Consider the following 15,899-nt stretch of genomic DNA (forward strand, 5'->3'; position numbering starts at 1 on the left):
TTTCTATGCTCCTAGTATTTTAAACTATTTTAGCATTTTTAGTGTTTTAAGTTCTGTTATTTTAGTCGCTCCAATGTGGTTTTAACCTTTAACCTGCTGATCATTTCAGTTTTTGTATTCATGTTATATTTTATGCTGTGTTGCCATGTTTATTAGCTTAATATTGTTATCATTTTTATTGGGATTTTATTTGTATTTTTGTGTTCTGTTATGTATGGGGTGGTGGTACTGTGGCTTAGGGTGCAATCTATAGGGATAGGCGGCCGCCCGCAAACTCAGAGGCAACCGCCTATCCAATGCAGGGCTGGAGACGCATGAAGGGGATTGTTCCCTCCGCACTTCAGCCTCCCTGCATTTGTGGCTAGACAGCTGATTTCAGCTGTGTAGTCACAGGAAGGTGGAGCGGGGGAGGAGGCTGCCAGACGACACTTTGGATGTGTCGTACCGGCATTTCCGCCTTCCCTGCCCCAGCTTTGGCCACTCTGCACTCCTCTTCCGAGTGCGGAGCCGTTCCGAGCTGCCTGTGAGGCAGCACAGAAGGGAGGGAAGGTCGGTTCTCTGGGAACCCACACATCCTATGGCTGTCTAGCCACTGACTAGTGGCCATACCATTACTCCCTTAGGGTGCAATCATATGCATGTTTAGATGGAAAAAGTAGGACTTTTCCTGGTCTAAACATGCATAGGATTGCACCCTTAGTTATTGTTTTGAACTTTGGCAGCTCCTCTGAGCTGGGAGTAACAACAGTGGGTGGAGCGTCGCTAAGTTGTCACTTCTCTGTGTGCTGAGTTAAACAACAGTTGTGTCTGAGGCCTGCTGATTCTGCAGTCATTCCTTCTACCTATACAACATTTTGTGGCGATGAGGATGGGATCCTGTCTGAGAGCTATACAGGCAGCAAGGACTGTGAATCCATTTACACAGCTAACTGGTAAGCAGTCAGCTAGACCCACTTAAGAACTTCAGCAACTCCTGTGGGGTGTGTGTTTTTAGAGAATTAAAATTAAAATGCCTCTTCTTGGACATATTAAAGAGTTTGATGTTAGCCACCTTGCTTCCTGGGATTCTTATGCAGAACAGCTTTGGTTCTATCTTGAAGCAAATACGATAGCCAATGCTGAACAACTGTTTGTGAGCCACAGACATTTGCCATAATAACTCACTGCTCCTGCCTCACCCAAAACTATGGCCCTGGATGAACTTTTAGGATTATTGAAGATACGTTTCTCACCAAATCCTTCAGCCAGCCCTTCCCTTTTAACTCGTACACTGGTCCCGTTAAAGGACCGTTATTTATTCCCCTGTTCTTGGCGTGGGGCAGACGGGGCCTCCTCAGTCAATCTGCGAAGAGCGGGCGACTACAACTCCCATCGCGCCATTCGCCGCCCCCTTTGTGATGTTCCGTTGTCCCCGCTGGAAGGAACCCGGGGGGGCGGGGGAGCGAGCTAGCGAGCGTCAAGTTAGATCTCGCGAGAGTGCTGCGAGGGCAGGGGAAAGGGTGGTGTTGCGCGTACAAGTTTGGGGTCTGACTGGGCCGCCGCGCCACTCGGGAAAGGCACCGTAGCCGAGCAGGGCGCTCGCGAGCGACAGTGGGCGGACCAGCCCGAGCCGCTTCCTCCTGCGTCTGCGGCCCAGTTTGCGCTGAGTAACTCTTATGGCGGCTCCTGCGGCTGAGGAGAAGGCGGCGGGAGCCCCGAGCGACCGCTCCCCGAAAGAGGAAGGGGAGCTGGAGGATGGAGAAATCAGCGACGACAATAACGATGGGCCTCCGGAGCCCAGCAACAGAGATGCTGGCGGCGGCGGCACCAAGGGCCCGTACGCCCGGCGCAGGCCGCCTCCCGACCTGCGGGGCAGCCTCCTCGCCTCGTCTCGTCGCTTCTCTCACTTGCGCCACCAGCCTCCCCCCGAGCTCGGGCACCTCCATGGCCACGGCGGAGGCGGCGCGTACCGGCTCAAGGAGCCTTTCCGGGCGCACCCGCCGCCGCCTCCCACTTCGTCCTGTTCGCGGCTCCCGCCTGGCCCGCACCCCGACACCGGCCCCAGGCTCTCCTTCTGGGAGCGCAGCCACAACGCGCTGGACCGGTTTCGCTTTCGAGGCCGGGCCTACCGGGGCGGCGGCGGCCGATGGGGCAGGAGCCGCGGCGGCAACCCCGCTGGAAGGCCTCCAGGAGGAGGAAGCGGCGGTGGCGGGTACAGTGGCAACCAGGGCTGGAGGGAGCCCTCGCCACGGAAATGTATCCTTGCCAGGAACGTATTGGCCTCTTGCTGTTGCTGCTCTACTACAGGGAATGTGCGGGGCGGGGGGGGGGGGTACGTGACGTGTCCGTATTTCTCTTGGCCTGATTCAGACTCCTGACCACTACAGTCGCTTGACCAGGGCGAAGACGTGAGCCTGGAGGAGTCCATTTGCCCCGTTTTGCTTGCTCAGGGTTGGGTGGAGGCTGTGGTGATGAAAGCACATAGGGCAAAGAACTAGGCTGTCTTACCTATTCAGTGTAATAGAGGAGCTGCATATAGATAAGAGTCGTTAAAGTTTTAGAGAGTGTGTGTTTTAAGTAGGCTCTGCAGAAGTAAGGCATCCCTTCCCAGAACTTGGTATTGCTTGGTAGGGTTCTGAAATACTAAGCTTCCCTGGGTTTGCCACCTCGGATGATCCCCATTTAGTTTCAGATGATGTGCTTGAGAGATCTGAAATGCTTAGAGCTTAATTTCATTTAAGGAAATTGTTAGCCATACAGTTCTAGAACAATTCTGGTGTGTCTTTAGTTGTGATGACAGGGCATCTTCTCAAATGTATGTTAACCAAAGTTTTTTAAAGTCTCCCATCAGATACATTGTCCTTAGTTTTGTTTTTATGTGAATAATTGTTTTTAATTTATTATGATATTCTTGTTAACCATCTTAAGTATGATTTATCCTAGAAAGACGGGGTAATGCCTAAATGAATACATCTTATAAAAGGTTACAAATTGTGTAGATGGATAGTACACAGGGCTGTAATCCTATACATACTTGGAAGCACGTCAGGAGGATTTACTCCTGAACAGACAGGCTCAGGATTATACTAAAAGTTACACAACTAGGGCCAGGGTTACTACAGAGTAAGACACATTGAAATTGGTAGGATTTACTTTCAAATATACATGTATAGAATTGTGAGGCACAAATGTTTGCTTTTTTTGATCGTATGAACTGAAGTGCCTTACTTTTGTCATTAAGTTTAAAAACATGTTCAAGGAGTCTGCATTGGTTGAATTTCCAAAGGATAGCCATGTTAGTCTGTTGCAGCAAAACCAACAAAGAGTCTTGTGGCACCTTAAAAGACTAACAGGTTTATTCTGGCATAACCTTTCGTGGATTATAGAGCTTCATCAGCTCCATAAATCTAATAAAGTGAGCTATAGTCCACAAAAGTTTATGCCAGAATAAATGTGTTAGTTTTTTAAGGTGCCACAAGACTTTCATCAGTTTTGGGTTGGTTGAGTAATATTGGCAGGAATTTCTGCAGTGATTAATATCTTGGGTATTTACTACTTGAGCAAGTAACCTTTTTGTCTGTTAACTTCTTTTAATTATGGCAGTCTTGTTCTGCTGCTGCACATTGAACAGGGTGTGGTTCTTGTCCTGTGTCCAGTTTCAGTTTTCCATATGAAATGGAAGAATTAACTTTGTGGGGGCATACTCTGAACTGTTAAGTAGCTTGTTCTGTGTGGGCTCTATGTTTTAACTTGCCCATCTGTTGTCTGTGTTCAGAATGGAAGGATTTTAAAAGTGTCTAGAATAACAGCTGAGGCTTCTCAGTCGCTATTTCCCCATCTCCCATTTTCATAAATCTGAAGATGACACAGTGAATTCTATTTCATTTAATGATATTTAAAAGCAGAGAGTTGCTTTAAATGGACAAATTGAGTAGATAGGGAGACATTTTTCTCCCTCTCTCATAATACTAGAACCTGGGGTCATCCCATGAAGGTGATTGGTGGAAGATTCAGGACAGTACTTCTTCACACAGTTCATAGTTAAACTATGGAATTCACTACAACAAGATATCGTGATGGCCACCATTTTGGATGGCCTTAAAAGGGTGTTAGACAAATTCCTGGAGGAGGAGGCTATCGATGGCTACTAGTCCTGATGTCTATATGCTACCTCCAGTATAGAGGCAGTATGCCTATGTACACCAGTTGCTGGGAAACAAGGGCAGGACAGTGCAGTTGCGCTCATGTCCTGCTTGTGGGTTTCTTGTCAAAAGATGGTTGGCCACTGTGTGAACAGAATGCTGGACTGAATGGACTCTTGGTCTGATCCAGGATGGGTCTTCTTATGTTCTTATGATTTGCTTACATGATAATCTTAGTCTGCAGCAACTATTATTATATAGAAGATAGAGTGATGAGCCTGGAATATGAACACCCAGATTCCATACCCAGCCATGAAGTCACCTGGATGACAAGTCAGTGGGCTGGATTACGAGATCACTGCAGCCCACCGTGGCTTAAGTAAGCTATGGTGGGTTGTAGCATGTGCGAGCAGCCGTTTTTATTTATATATTACATTTCTGTACTGTTCAATAGCTGAAGCTGTCTGGGCACTTTACAAAAATTAAAACCACAAGTACAGCATAAAAACAATATAAAATATAAAAGCTTAAAACTACAGTATAAAGTACAACCAGAATAAAACCTAGCAGCAGTGCAGAGATTTCAAATACATTAACAAATTTAAAACAACAGAGCTAAACAATTAGAATGCTAAAATTCCTGGGAAAATAAAAAGGTCTTTGCCTGGTGCTGGAAAGAGTACAACGTAGGTGCTAGGCGAACTTCCCTAGTGAGCTCATTCCACAACCGGGGTGCCACAGCAGAAAAGGCCCTCTGAATATTTTAAATATTCAGCCCCCAGCAGGGGGTTGCCATGGTTGTCCGAACCCAGGTGGCAGGGCTTGTTGGAGGGGGAAACAATCCTCAAATAACCCTAAAACAAGCCATGGGTTATTTGAGAGTTGTCTAACCCTGGGTTCACATGACAAACCATGGCAAGCTGGACACCTGTGGGTGTCATGCAAAAATGGCGCCCATTGGCACCTGGCATAATGTGACAGCCCCCGTGGGCCAATTAAGCCATGGTGGGTTGTTGTATCGTGAGAACCAGGTCACTGTCTCTTTGCCTTCTCTTCTGTTACTATAATGTGAGGATACCCCCATGTACTCCCACCTTTTCAGAAACTTAATTACTTTCTGAAATGCCATCCTCTGGATAGGAAGTTGAGCATGGTGGTTTGGCCATCTATATATTTAGGGCAAGCCTTTGTTTCATAATATGCTTCCTGTGAAGGCACAAAAGTGAGATGTCTTCCCTAGAATAGTAATTTAACTTAAACGATTGTTCTTGGAAGAGCCACGCAGATGAGCGTGTTTTAAACAGACAGCATTCCTAGCATAAACGCTGATAATTAATTTTTCTATAGCACATTCAGATGTTCAAAGCACTTCATGTGCATGTAAGGTTTAGATATAAGTTGTGGATTTAAGAGCTTTCTTTATACTGCTTATCCAACATGATTACCTTCTCGTGCCAAGTACTTACTTATCTTTACATGTAAATGTCAAGCTCCCAAATTTTCTTTTGCCAGTGAGACAGCTACTATATCAAATCCTCTGGGTTAGTTTCTCTTGAAATATATTCTAGGAAGCTTTTTCAATTTTATAGAGATCATGGGCTTTATGGATTAGAGGTGGGCTTCTGTACCATGCACTGCTACCTGCCCCCTCCCCACAGCTAAGAAAAAACAGAATAAATTACACAAGTAGGAACAGTAGTAGGATACTTTATGAAAAATAAAAATAAAATGTGCAAATCTGCAAAATTAACATAGGTAACAAATAGAGCCATTCTTGGTGGGAAAAAAAGGATTACCTTAGCACAGAACTTTTTTTTTTTTTTTAGCGCACAGTATTCACTGCCCCAAGTATATCCATGCCATAAATGAGGGTGCTTCCTCTCCCTTCAAACTCTGCAATAGGCTGTGACGGGTTATAAGTAAAGCATCAAAATGAGCATAGATAAGGTTAATTTTAGCCCTTAAACTTCGGTAAAACTGAAATTAGCGTATTTAAATAGGGAAGAGGCCAACCATTTAATAACATATGCCTTGACAGCATGACCAATAATACCTTTAAGGTTCTGCTATTTAAGGTTAGGAATTTGCTGAAATAGCTCTTGGAAGAAAATATCACCTGGAATGTGGGTGTATTGAGAGTAGGAACACTTCAGGAGGAAAAGATTCAAGACTGGTTGTGGCAGTCCATGTCCCCAGGGACTCTCCAAAGTCTAGAAGAGAAGGTGGTTGTAATGCAAAGCCTCAGATGTTTGGGGAGGATGGGTGGGGGGACACAGTTTCCCCTATTGCAGGACCTTGCACAGAGTTGGACAACATGTAGCCCTCCAGATGTTCTGGCCTACAACTCCCATCAGCCCTAGCCAGCATAGACACTGAGGAGGGATCATGTGAGTTGTTGGCCAAACTATGTGGAGGACCAGAATTTGCTCGCTCTTGCCATATAGTAAAGCAGTACTGTGTGAGTAAAGATGGAAATATAGTATGTTTTGTCCCTTGCAAATTGAAACACGATTTAATCACTGCTTGGAATGAAATATTTTGCATTTCAGTATGAGGCTACACTACAGTAAAATCACCCAGGAGAGGAAGTTAAAATTCCAGTGGCTACATGTTGTTAGCTTCATTATAATGGTGTTGATGACAAATGTGCTCCTCATACTTTTCTTAATAAATAAATCAGCCAAACCGTTTGGAAAATCCCCATCTAGAAAGCAGAACTATTCATCTAAAAATGATAACTCAGCTGAAGAGAGTTTTGAGGATTTGTTGTTGAAATATAAGCAGATTCAACTGGAACTTGAATATATTAATAAAGATGAGAAACTTGCTCTGAATAATAAAGAAGAAATTCTTCAGCAAGGCAGTGATGAAACAACCAGTCCTGAGGACGAAATAATAATAGAAAACGTCAGTATTACAAAGGATGTTGTAAATGAAGTGTCTCCTGAGGAGAAGAATAAAGTGTTAACCTTTCAGGCATTTGAACTGAAGCCTCTCAGGCAAAAACTGCCTACATTGGCTGAGAGGAGCAAGTTGAGAAAAGTGAAAGATGGAATAAAACCACAGTCACAAAAATCTGAATTATTGGATGCCAATCAAGGTAACGATTTCTGTTATAATAATGTATACCTTTTGAAAACTAAAGCTGGAGATCTTGAAATCTTGCCTATGATTTTGTGAATATTTGTTTGTTCCTGGTAAAGGTATTGCCTGAGTGTAGATTCAGGGCACCCTATGCAAGTTTAGACAGAAAACAGTCCTACACCTCCCAGCATTCCCCAGCCAGCCATGCTGGCTGGGACATACTGGGAGTTGTAGGCATTTTTCCTGTCTAAACATGCATAGGATTGCACACTTAAAGTTGTTTTTTGCTTGTAACAAAGTAATTTGCAAATTTGGCCATATTGTTTTAACATTGTAAGCACAGAACAAAGGTAACTGTTTTTATGTAGCTTTTACACTTAATGATAAACATAAAGTAGCTTGGAAGACTGAGGTATTTTTTATTATTAAGCATATTTATATCCTGCTTTTTTAAAAGAATATTGCTCATGTAAGGCAGCTAACAATAAAAAAAGAATTCATCGAAGTAAAACTAAAAAGACTCCATACAACTCACAAATGAAATTAATTCCATGACCTCATTTGTTCAATAACTGGTGTATGTTTTCCTTTCCTCTTCATATTTCTTGGCCATCATTCATCTGGAAGCTTGAAGAACAAACTGCATCTAGAGTGCTGTCACTGTAGTACTGGGTTATATCCTCCTGCATGTCCTATTTTGATGGGGTCATCTATTTTCCTACTTTTCTACCATTGGAAATGCTGTATCATCTAACTGAGGGAGTGTTTGCTAAGCATACTTGTCATTGTGGACAACCCCAGTCCAGACATGAATGTGATTGTAAGAGTAGGTGGCTTGGAATCTGGAGCATCTGCAGTGGTGCTCTGTGGGATCCGATCGTGAACTAACCTTGAACCTAGTGAGAGAGGGAGTGTGGACCCTCTTCCTTGGTCTGTCTTGCATAGCGCTACTGGTGTTTCCAGGATTTGAGGTTGGCTCACAGAAAATAGTGGAATTGTTGCAGTGACTAGGGAGCCATCTCTGTTTCAGTTTTCCCCAGAACAGAGTGTGCTTGTGTGTAATGTAAAAATAAACTAAGGAAGGGCAGTTGCTTAGAGGCATGTGTGCTTGTTTTTACACACACAGCAAATATACCCCTTAACACCTTATAAGAAGCAAATATGCGGTGGTATTTTGTGTATAATATACATGCTAAAAAGTTGATATATTTTTAAATCAGTATTTTTTTGCATGCTTTAATTCATTTGTCTGACCATTTGGCTTCATCATTTAGCTTATAAAAATATGCCGCTCTTCCTTTTTCAAGCAGTTGATGAAAAAGAGCAAGGAGAACAAAAGCTTAGTCCTTCAGATGCCGCAGCAGAGAAGGTAAGGAAAGTAACTTTTTCACCTGTAGAATCAAGAATTTAAGGTTAGTTTAGCAACATGTCAACTTACAGTACAATCCTATTTATATTTACATGGAAGTAAGTCCTACTGTGTAATGGGGCTTACTCCCTAATATTTAATATTTCCGCCTGAAGGTCTGAAAATCATTCTTCTATGGGGCTCTTGAAGCTTCAGTCTTAGCAAGTCTTTTTGTTGGGTAAAAGTTTTGTTTTGATAAATTTAGTGATGAATGAAGAACTGATATGTGTGTTTATCCTTTTATTCCCACAAAAGAAACTCCTTGATGAAGAAGAAGAAGTGTCAGAGTTGCAGCTAAGACTACTAGCTCTTCAGTCTGCCAGTAAAAAGTGGCAGCAAAAAGAGCAGCAGGTGATGAAAGAAAGCAAGGAAAAACTAACAAAGGCAAAAACTGTACAGCAAAAGGTCAAAATCAGTACAAAATCGCATTCTGCCAAAAAAACCAGCACTGCAGGTAAATAATTAAATTGGTTAGCAGTGGCTTTTGGAGTTGAGATGTGTAATGTTTAATATTAGATAGACCACATTCTTGGTAGATTTGTTCTGTATTTTTGGAGAAATTAAGCAATATTCTTTATTTAAAGCTAAGCAAGCATTGAGGAAACAGCAAACAAAAGTGTGGAAAAAACTGCAGCAGCAAAAGGAACAAGAAAGGCACCAGAAGGAAGAGGAACAACGGAAACAAGAAGAAGAGGAGGAACGAAGAAAAAGAGAAGAGGAAATTAGAAAAATTCGTGATCTCTCAAATCAAGAAGAACAATATAATAGGTTCATGAAGCTGGTTGGGGGAAAGACAAGATCAAGAAGCAAGGTAACTTGGCAGGCATGGATTATGTGCAAGTATTTGGACCTTAAGGCAGTGCTGATTGGTGGTGGCTTCACATAGAACGGACGTACTTCTTTATTGGTGTATTGATCGTGTGTCTATTTGGAGTTTGGTCATCTTGATGGACCACGATCTGATAGAGTTGGCTTAGGACCTGGGAATCCTAGGCTAAAGTCATATCTCAGCCTTGCTCAAGTCGCTGTTTTTCAGTCTCAATTTCCTACAGAAAATACCAACCTGCCTTATATGGTTGTTATGAATTAACATGAATTAACCCATGAACAACCCAGAGTTCACAACCCAACAACAAACCATGGGTTGTCTTCCTGGGTTGTTCATTGTTAACAAGCCACAGTTAAGCCACAGCGCAGGATTTGCATGTAACAACAACCTATTCAATGACAACCCATGGGTTATATAGGATTTCAGCCTAAGAAACTGAAAGTGTTTTAACACTTGAGTTTCTCTCCCCCCACCTACTGGCTTTCAAAATAAGCAAAGGAATTGCAGATGGCTATGGATGTAGGTGGTAATTAGTAGAAAGGCTACGTTAGGCAGAAACTGCTCACTAGTAAGCCCTGAGACCAAAAAGTGCTTGCCAATATTAAACTCACTTTGTTAGTCATTTCAAGTTGATATACTGCTTTGTCATAGTACAGCTCTGTAACAAAATTAACTGTTACTGAACACTGGCAAGTGATGGCATGCTCTTTGCTTGCTTACTTATTTAAACCCATATGCTGATTACTAGGAATAGTGGTGTTTTAGATATCTATTATTTGCACATTTTAGCATAGATGTGAGCAGCATAGATCTGGTTTTGTAGAAATGTATCCTGAATAAACAACAGATGAGGTATATTCAGGTTTGGATCCAGATTTAGGCACATGCAGCTGGGCTAGTGGAAGTGGACTTCACTGCCCTTCTTCCCTACGGCAGTCTCCCTCACCCCAAATGCTATAGAGAGGGTCAGAGGACCCTGTTGAACAGGGTAGGGTGTGGTTCTGGGGAAGGGATAGATCCCTACCTTCTGTGAGCAGAGCTCCATGTAGCATTTTTCTGGGGCTGGAGGGACTGTGGTGGGGAGGAGGAGGTGTGGAAGTACATTTAAGCCAACTCAATTGTGCATGCCTAAATCTGGATCCAACCTTTTGTGTTTTCAGTGAGGAATAAAAGCAGAAATTAGGGCCTAATTTGCACAATACAACAACCCAGGGTTTTTTTTAACAATAGGTTACTAGTCTTGGGTGTGTCTCCCCCAACAACCCAGAAATCCTGGTTTGCACAACACACTTAACAACCCAGGGATGGATTATCCCTGAGTTGTTTTGCTCATTCTACTTGCAGAGGCAGCAATCAGGCAGCGGGAACCAGGATGCTCGTTCGCTCCTGCTTCATTCACATGTGAACTGGATATGGGTGCACAAGCTCTTGTACAAAAACAGGAAACTGCAGGAATTCCATCCTCCTCCCAACTATATTTTCAGCTATCTCAAAGGAAAACAAGATGGAGTTTCATATTATGGATTCATAGCCCACAATGGAATTCAGGTTATACTGCTTAGGGATGTGCTTCAAATTGAGAACATCATTTGACTTAAGTCAAGTTCAGATCACAAAGCATACAACATGCCCTGTTGAAGAGTTAATACTCCTTACAGCTGTGCTTTCCAATAGAAGGCAAGAGGTTAGGATACTTGATGGAATGAATATGGTCTGTACAGAGAGATGGATTGGATCTTCAGTGGAATGTTTTTTGTAACACAAAAAAAGCTGCTTAAGTACAACTGCCCCCCCCCCATTTCTTTTAGTCTTAAATTAACTATTTGGGAAAAGTCATTCATAAATAAGAAACTGGTCAACAAAGGGGTTCTTTCCTTAATTTACTAAAAGATATGTTAGACATTAAGAACAATTTCAGATAATTTGGGGACAAGATTTAGGATGTATGATTTCATATAAAAGTTGTCTTGATGTTCATGGAAAGGGAAGGTTCCTCCTGTGCAAGCACTGGGTCATTGCTGACCCCTAGAGGGACGCCTGCTTACGCTGGCGTTTTCATGGCAGACTATAGCGGGGTGGTTTGCCATTGCCTTCCCTAGTCGTGACTACCATTCCCCCAGCAATCTGGGTACTCATTTTACCAACCTCGGAAGGATGGAGGGCTGAGTCGACCTGAGCCGGCTACCCGAGACCTAGGTAGCGCTGGGATTGAACTCAGGTCATGGGGAGAGTTTCGGTTGCAATACTGCCGCCTACCACTCTGCGACTAGCATTATAAGGCCCTCACAGGAGGAGGGGCAGGATTGGTTTGTAGGAGGCTTCAGTATAAGATGGTCTGCAGGTGACATGACACTATTTAGATTGAACGGTCTTGTGCTAATAGATTTACCCACTGAAATGTATGCTGCTGCTTTTGTTTTTTTCACCTTTGGTAGTCTTGAAATAAGGTCTGAGTGTTTGACTGAATACTTTGGATTAGATTTGCCAAGTAACAGGTGTAGTATATTTCTGTTTTAAGCCCCTTATCCACACAGTGAGCCTGTTTGCATGTCACAACAGCCTTGTTGTTGTTGTTCAGTCGTTCAGTCGTGTCCGACTCTTCATGACCCCATGGACCATAGCACACCAGGCTTTCCTGTCCTGCGCTCTCTCCCAGAGCATGCTCAAGTCCATATTCATTGCATCAGTGATGCTATCTAGCCATCTCATCCTCTGCCATCCCCTTCTCCTTTTGCCTTCAGTCTTTCCCAGCATCAGGGTCTTTTCCGGAGAGTTTTCTCTTCGCATTAGGTGGCCAAAATATTTGAGCTTCAGCTTCAGTATCTGTCCTTCCAATGAGCACGCAGGGTTGATTTCCTTTAGGATGGACTGATTTGACCTCCTTGCAGTCCAGGGGACTCGTAAGAGTCTTCTCCAGCACCACAGTTCAAAAGCATCAATTCTTCGGCGCTCAGCCTTTCATTTAGTCCAGCTCTCACAGCCATATATTACTATTGGGAAAACCATAGCTTTGATTAGACGGACCTTTGTCAGCAAGGTGATGTCTCTGCTTCTTACTATGCTGTCTAGGCATAGCTTTCCTCCCAAGGAGCAAGTGTCTTTTAATTTCATGGCTACAGTCACCATCTGTGGTGATCTTGGAGCCCAAGAAAATAAAATCTGTCATTGCTTCCATTTCTTCCCCTTCTATATGTCAGGAAGTGATGGGGCCAGATGCCATGACCTTCGTTTTTTTAATGTTGAGTTTCAAACCAGCTTTTGCACTCTCCTCTTTCACCCTCTTCGCTTTCTGCCATTAGGGTGGTATCATCTGCGTATCTGAGGTTGTTGATAATTCTCCCGGCAATCTTAATTCCGAGCTGTGATTCATCCAACCCGGTGTTTCTCATGATGTACTCTGCATATATAAGTTAAATAAGCAGGGCGACAATATGCAGCCTTGTCATACTCCTTTCCCAGTTTTGAACCAATCAGTTGTTCCATGTCTGGTTCTTACTGTTGCTTCTTGACCCTCGTACAGGTTTCTCAGGAGACAGGTAAGGTGGTCTGGTACTCCCATCTCTTTCAGAATTTGCCACAGTTTGTTGTGATCCACACAATCGAAGGCTTTGGCATAGTCAATGAAGCAGAAATAGACGTTTTTCTGGAATTCTCTTGCTTTCTCCATGATCCAGCGAATGTTGGCGATTTGCTCTCTAGTTCCTCTGCCTCTTCGAAACCTCGCTTGTACTTCTGGTAGTTCTTGGTTCACATACTGCTGAAGCCTAGCTTGTAGGATTTTGAGCATCACCTTGCTGGCATGTGAAATGAGCACAACTGTGCGGTAGTTTGAACACTCTTTGGCGTTTCCCTTCTTTGGAATTGGAATGTAAACAGACCTTTTCCAGTCTTTTGGCCACTGTTGAGTGTTCCAAATTTGTTGGCATATTGAGTGCAGCACTTTAACAGCATCATCTTTTAGGATTTTAAATAGCTCAGCTGGAATACTGTCATCTCTGCTAGCTTTGTTGTTCGTAATGCTTCCTAAGGCCCTCTTGACTTCACTCTCGAGGATGTCTGGCTCAAATTCAGTGACCGCACTATCATGGCTATCACGGACATTCAGATCTTTCCTGTATAGTTCTTCTGTGTATTCTTTCCACCTCTTCTTAATCTCATCTGCTTCTGTTAGGTCCCTGCCTTCTTTGTCCTTTATCATGCCTGTCTTTGCACAAAATGTTCCCTTGATATCTCCGATTTTCTTGAAAAGATCTCTAGTCTTTCCCATTCTGTTGTTTTCCTCGATTTCTTTGCATTGTTCATTTAAGAAGGCCTTCTTGTCTCTCCTTGCTATTCTCTGGAACTCTGCATTCAGTTGGATAGATCTTCCCCTTTCTTCCTCGCTTTTTGCTTCCCTTCTTTCCTCAGCAACTTGTAAAGCCTCCTCAGACAGCCACTTGGCTTTCTTGCATTTCTTTTTCTTTGGGATGGATTTCGTTGCTGCCTCCTGAACAATGTTACGGACCTCCGTCCATAGTTCCTCAGGCACTCTGTCTATCAGGTCTAATCCCTGAAATCTATTCCTCACCTCCACTGTATATTCATAAGGGATATGATTTAGGTCATACCTGAATGGTTTAGTGGTTTTCCCTACGTTCTTCAATTTAAGCTGAAATTTTGCATCAAGAAGCTCCTGATCTGAGCCACAGGCAGCTCCAGGTCTTGTTTTTACTGACTGTATAGAGCTTCTCCATCTTTGGCTGCAAAGGCCATAATCAATCTGATTCTGATATTGACTGTATGGTGATGTCCATGTGTAGAGTCGCCTCTTGTGCTGTTAGAAAAGAGTGTTTGCTATGATCAGCGTGTTCTCTTGGCAAAACTCTATTAGTCTTTGTCCTGCTTCATTTTGTACACCAAGGCCATGCTTGCCTGTTGTCCCGGTGATTTCTTGACTTCCTACTTTAGCATTCCAATCCCCTATGCTGAAGAGGACATCTTTTTTTGGTGTTAGTTCTAGAAGGTGTTGTAGGTCTTCATAGAACCAATCAACCTCAGCTTCTTCGGCCTCTTTGGTTGGGGCATAGACTTGAATTACTGTGCTGTTGAATGGTTTGCCTTGGATTCGTACTGAGATCATTCTGTCGTTTTTGAGATTGTTCCCCAGTACTGCTTTTCCCACTCTTTTGTTGACTATGAGTGCTACTCCATTTCTTCTAAAGGATTCTTGCCCACAGTAGTAGATATGATGGTCACCTGAATTAAATTCGCCCATGCTTGTCCATTTTAGTTCGCTGATTCCCAGGATGTCGATTTTCAATCTTGCCATCTCATGTTTGACCACCTCCAGCTTACCTTGATTCATTGATCTGACATTCCAGGTTCCTAAACAATATTGTTCTTTACAGCATCGGATTTTGTTTTCACCACCAGACGCATCCACGGCTGAGTGTCCTTTCGGCTTTGGCCCAGCCGCTTCACTCTTTCTGGCGCTACTTGGAAATTCCCTCTGCTCTTCCCCAGTAGTATATTGGACACCTTCCGACCTGAGGGGCTCATCTTCCGGCGTCATCTCTTTTAGCCTTGTGATACGTTCCCTGGGGTTTTCTTGGCAAGAATACTGGAGTGGGTTGCCATTTCCTTCTCCAGTAGACCACATTTTGTCAGAACTCTCCGTCATGACCTGTCTGTCTTGGGTGGCCCTGCATGGCATCGCTTATGGCTTCACTGAGTTACGCAAGCCCCTTCGCCACAACAAGACAGTGATCCATGAAGGGGTCACAACAGCTTACCATGGGTTAATTTACCCACAGGTGCTGTCATGTCATGCTGGGCTCCTGCAGGTGCCATTTTTGCATGGCCCCCATGGGTGCCCAGCTAGCCATGTCATGTGAACCCAGGCAGCAGGACTTGTTTGAGGGTTAGATAACCCTCAAATAATGCTAAAAGAAGCCATGGGTTATTTGAGGGTTGTCTAACCTTCAAACAACCCCTGCCACCTGGGTTTGCATGAGTTGGCAAGACACAGCAAGATGTAATATGCCCCGCTGGTAAATTAAGCCACAGTGGTCTGTCATGTCGCGTGAACCAGGTCAAGGTAACTTCCTTTTAGGCTGTTCATATTGAATCTGTAGTGTAAATAAGGCATTGGAAATCTGGCAATTTATTTATGAAAGAAGGCGGATTAAGGTTTTGGAAATGGCTGAACGTTAAGTGATATTTCAACGAGAATCCATTATTTTCTCCAGCCAATATTCTAGAGAAACAGACTCCATTTATAATCTGTTAGATTCCTCATTGTAATCCTGGATTATTTGTTAGAAGTTATTTTATAATCTATATATTAATAATAAATATCTCCATTTCTTTATTTTAATAAAGTAAATTGGGTGGCTCTAAGCACGTTCAGTTACAGTACTATCGATATACTTTAGTGTGACTTATTCTGCATAGAAATGTGCTTCAAATGGGGAACAGG

General features: G+C 43.3%; 1 protein-coding gene across 3 annotated transcripts in view; it reads left to right on the top strand.

Moving 5' to 3' along the window:
* Positions 1–1,489: 1,489 nt before the first annotated feature.
* The window catches only part of ZFC3H1 (zinc finger C3H1-type containing), a 53,646-nt gene continuing 39,236 nt past the window's right edge, over positions 1,490–15,899 (top strand). The window contains exons 1-6 of one of the 3 annotated variants that reach the window (XM_084810488.1): positions 1,490–1,517; positions 1,637–2,235; positions 6,802–7,221; positions 8,516–8,574; positions 8,869–9,067; positions 9,198–9,424. In XM_084810488.1, coding sequence (XP_084666614.1) covers positions 1,656–2,235; positions 6,802–7,221; positions 8,516–8,574; positions 8,869–9,067; positions 9,198–9,424 — 1,485 coding nt within the window. In that variant the 5' untranslated portion in view covers positions 1,490–1,517; positions 1,637–1,655. Of the gene's footprint in view, positions 2,236–6,801; positions 7,222–8,512; positions 8,575–8,868; positions 9,068–9,197; positions 9,425–15,899 lie in introns of all 3 variants that reach the window. The other 2 variants (XM_084810486.1, XM_084810487.1) reach the window with 2 other exon arrangements.

This window comes from Heloderma suspectum, chromosome 7 (genome assembly GCF_057233095.1).
Source record: "Heloderma suspectum isolate Gila_16-S chromosome 7, 16-S_ref, whole genome shotgun sequence".
Taxonomy (NCBI): Eukaryota; Metazoa; Chordata; class Lepidosauria; order Squamata; family Helodermatidae; genus Heloderma; species Heloderma suspectum.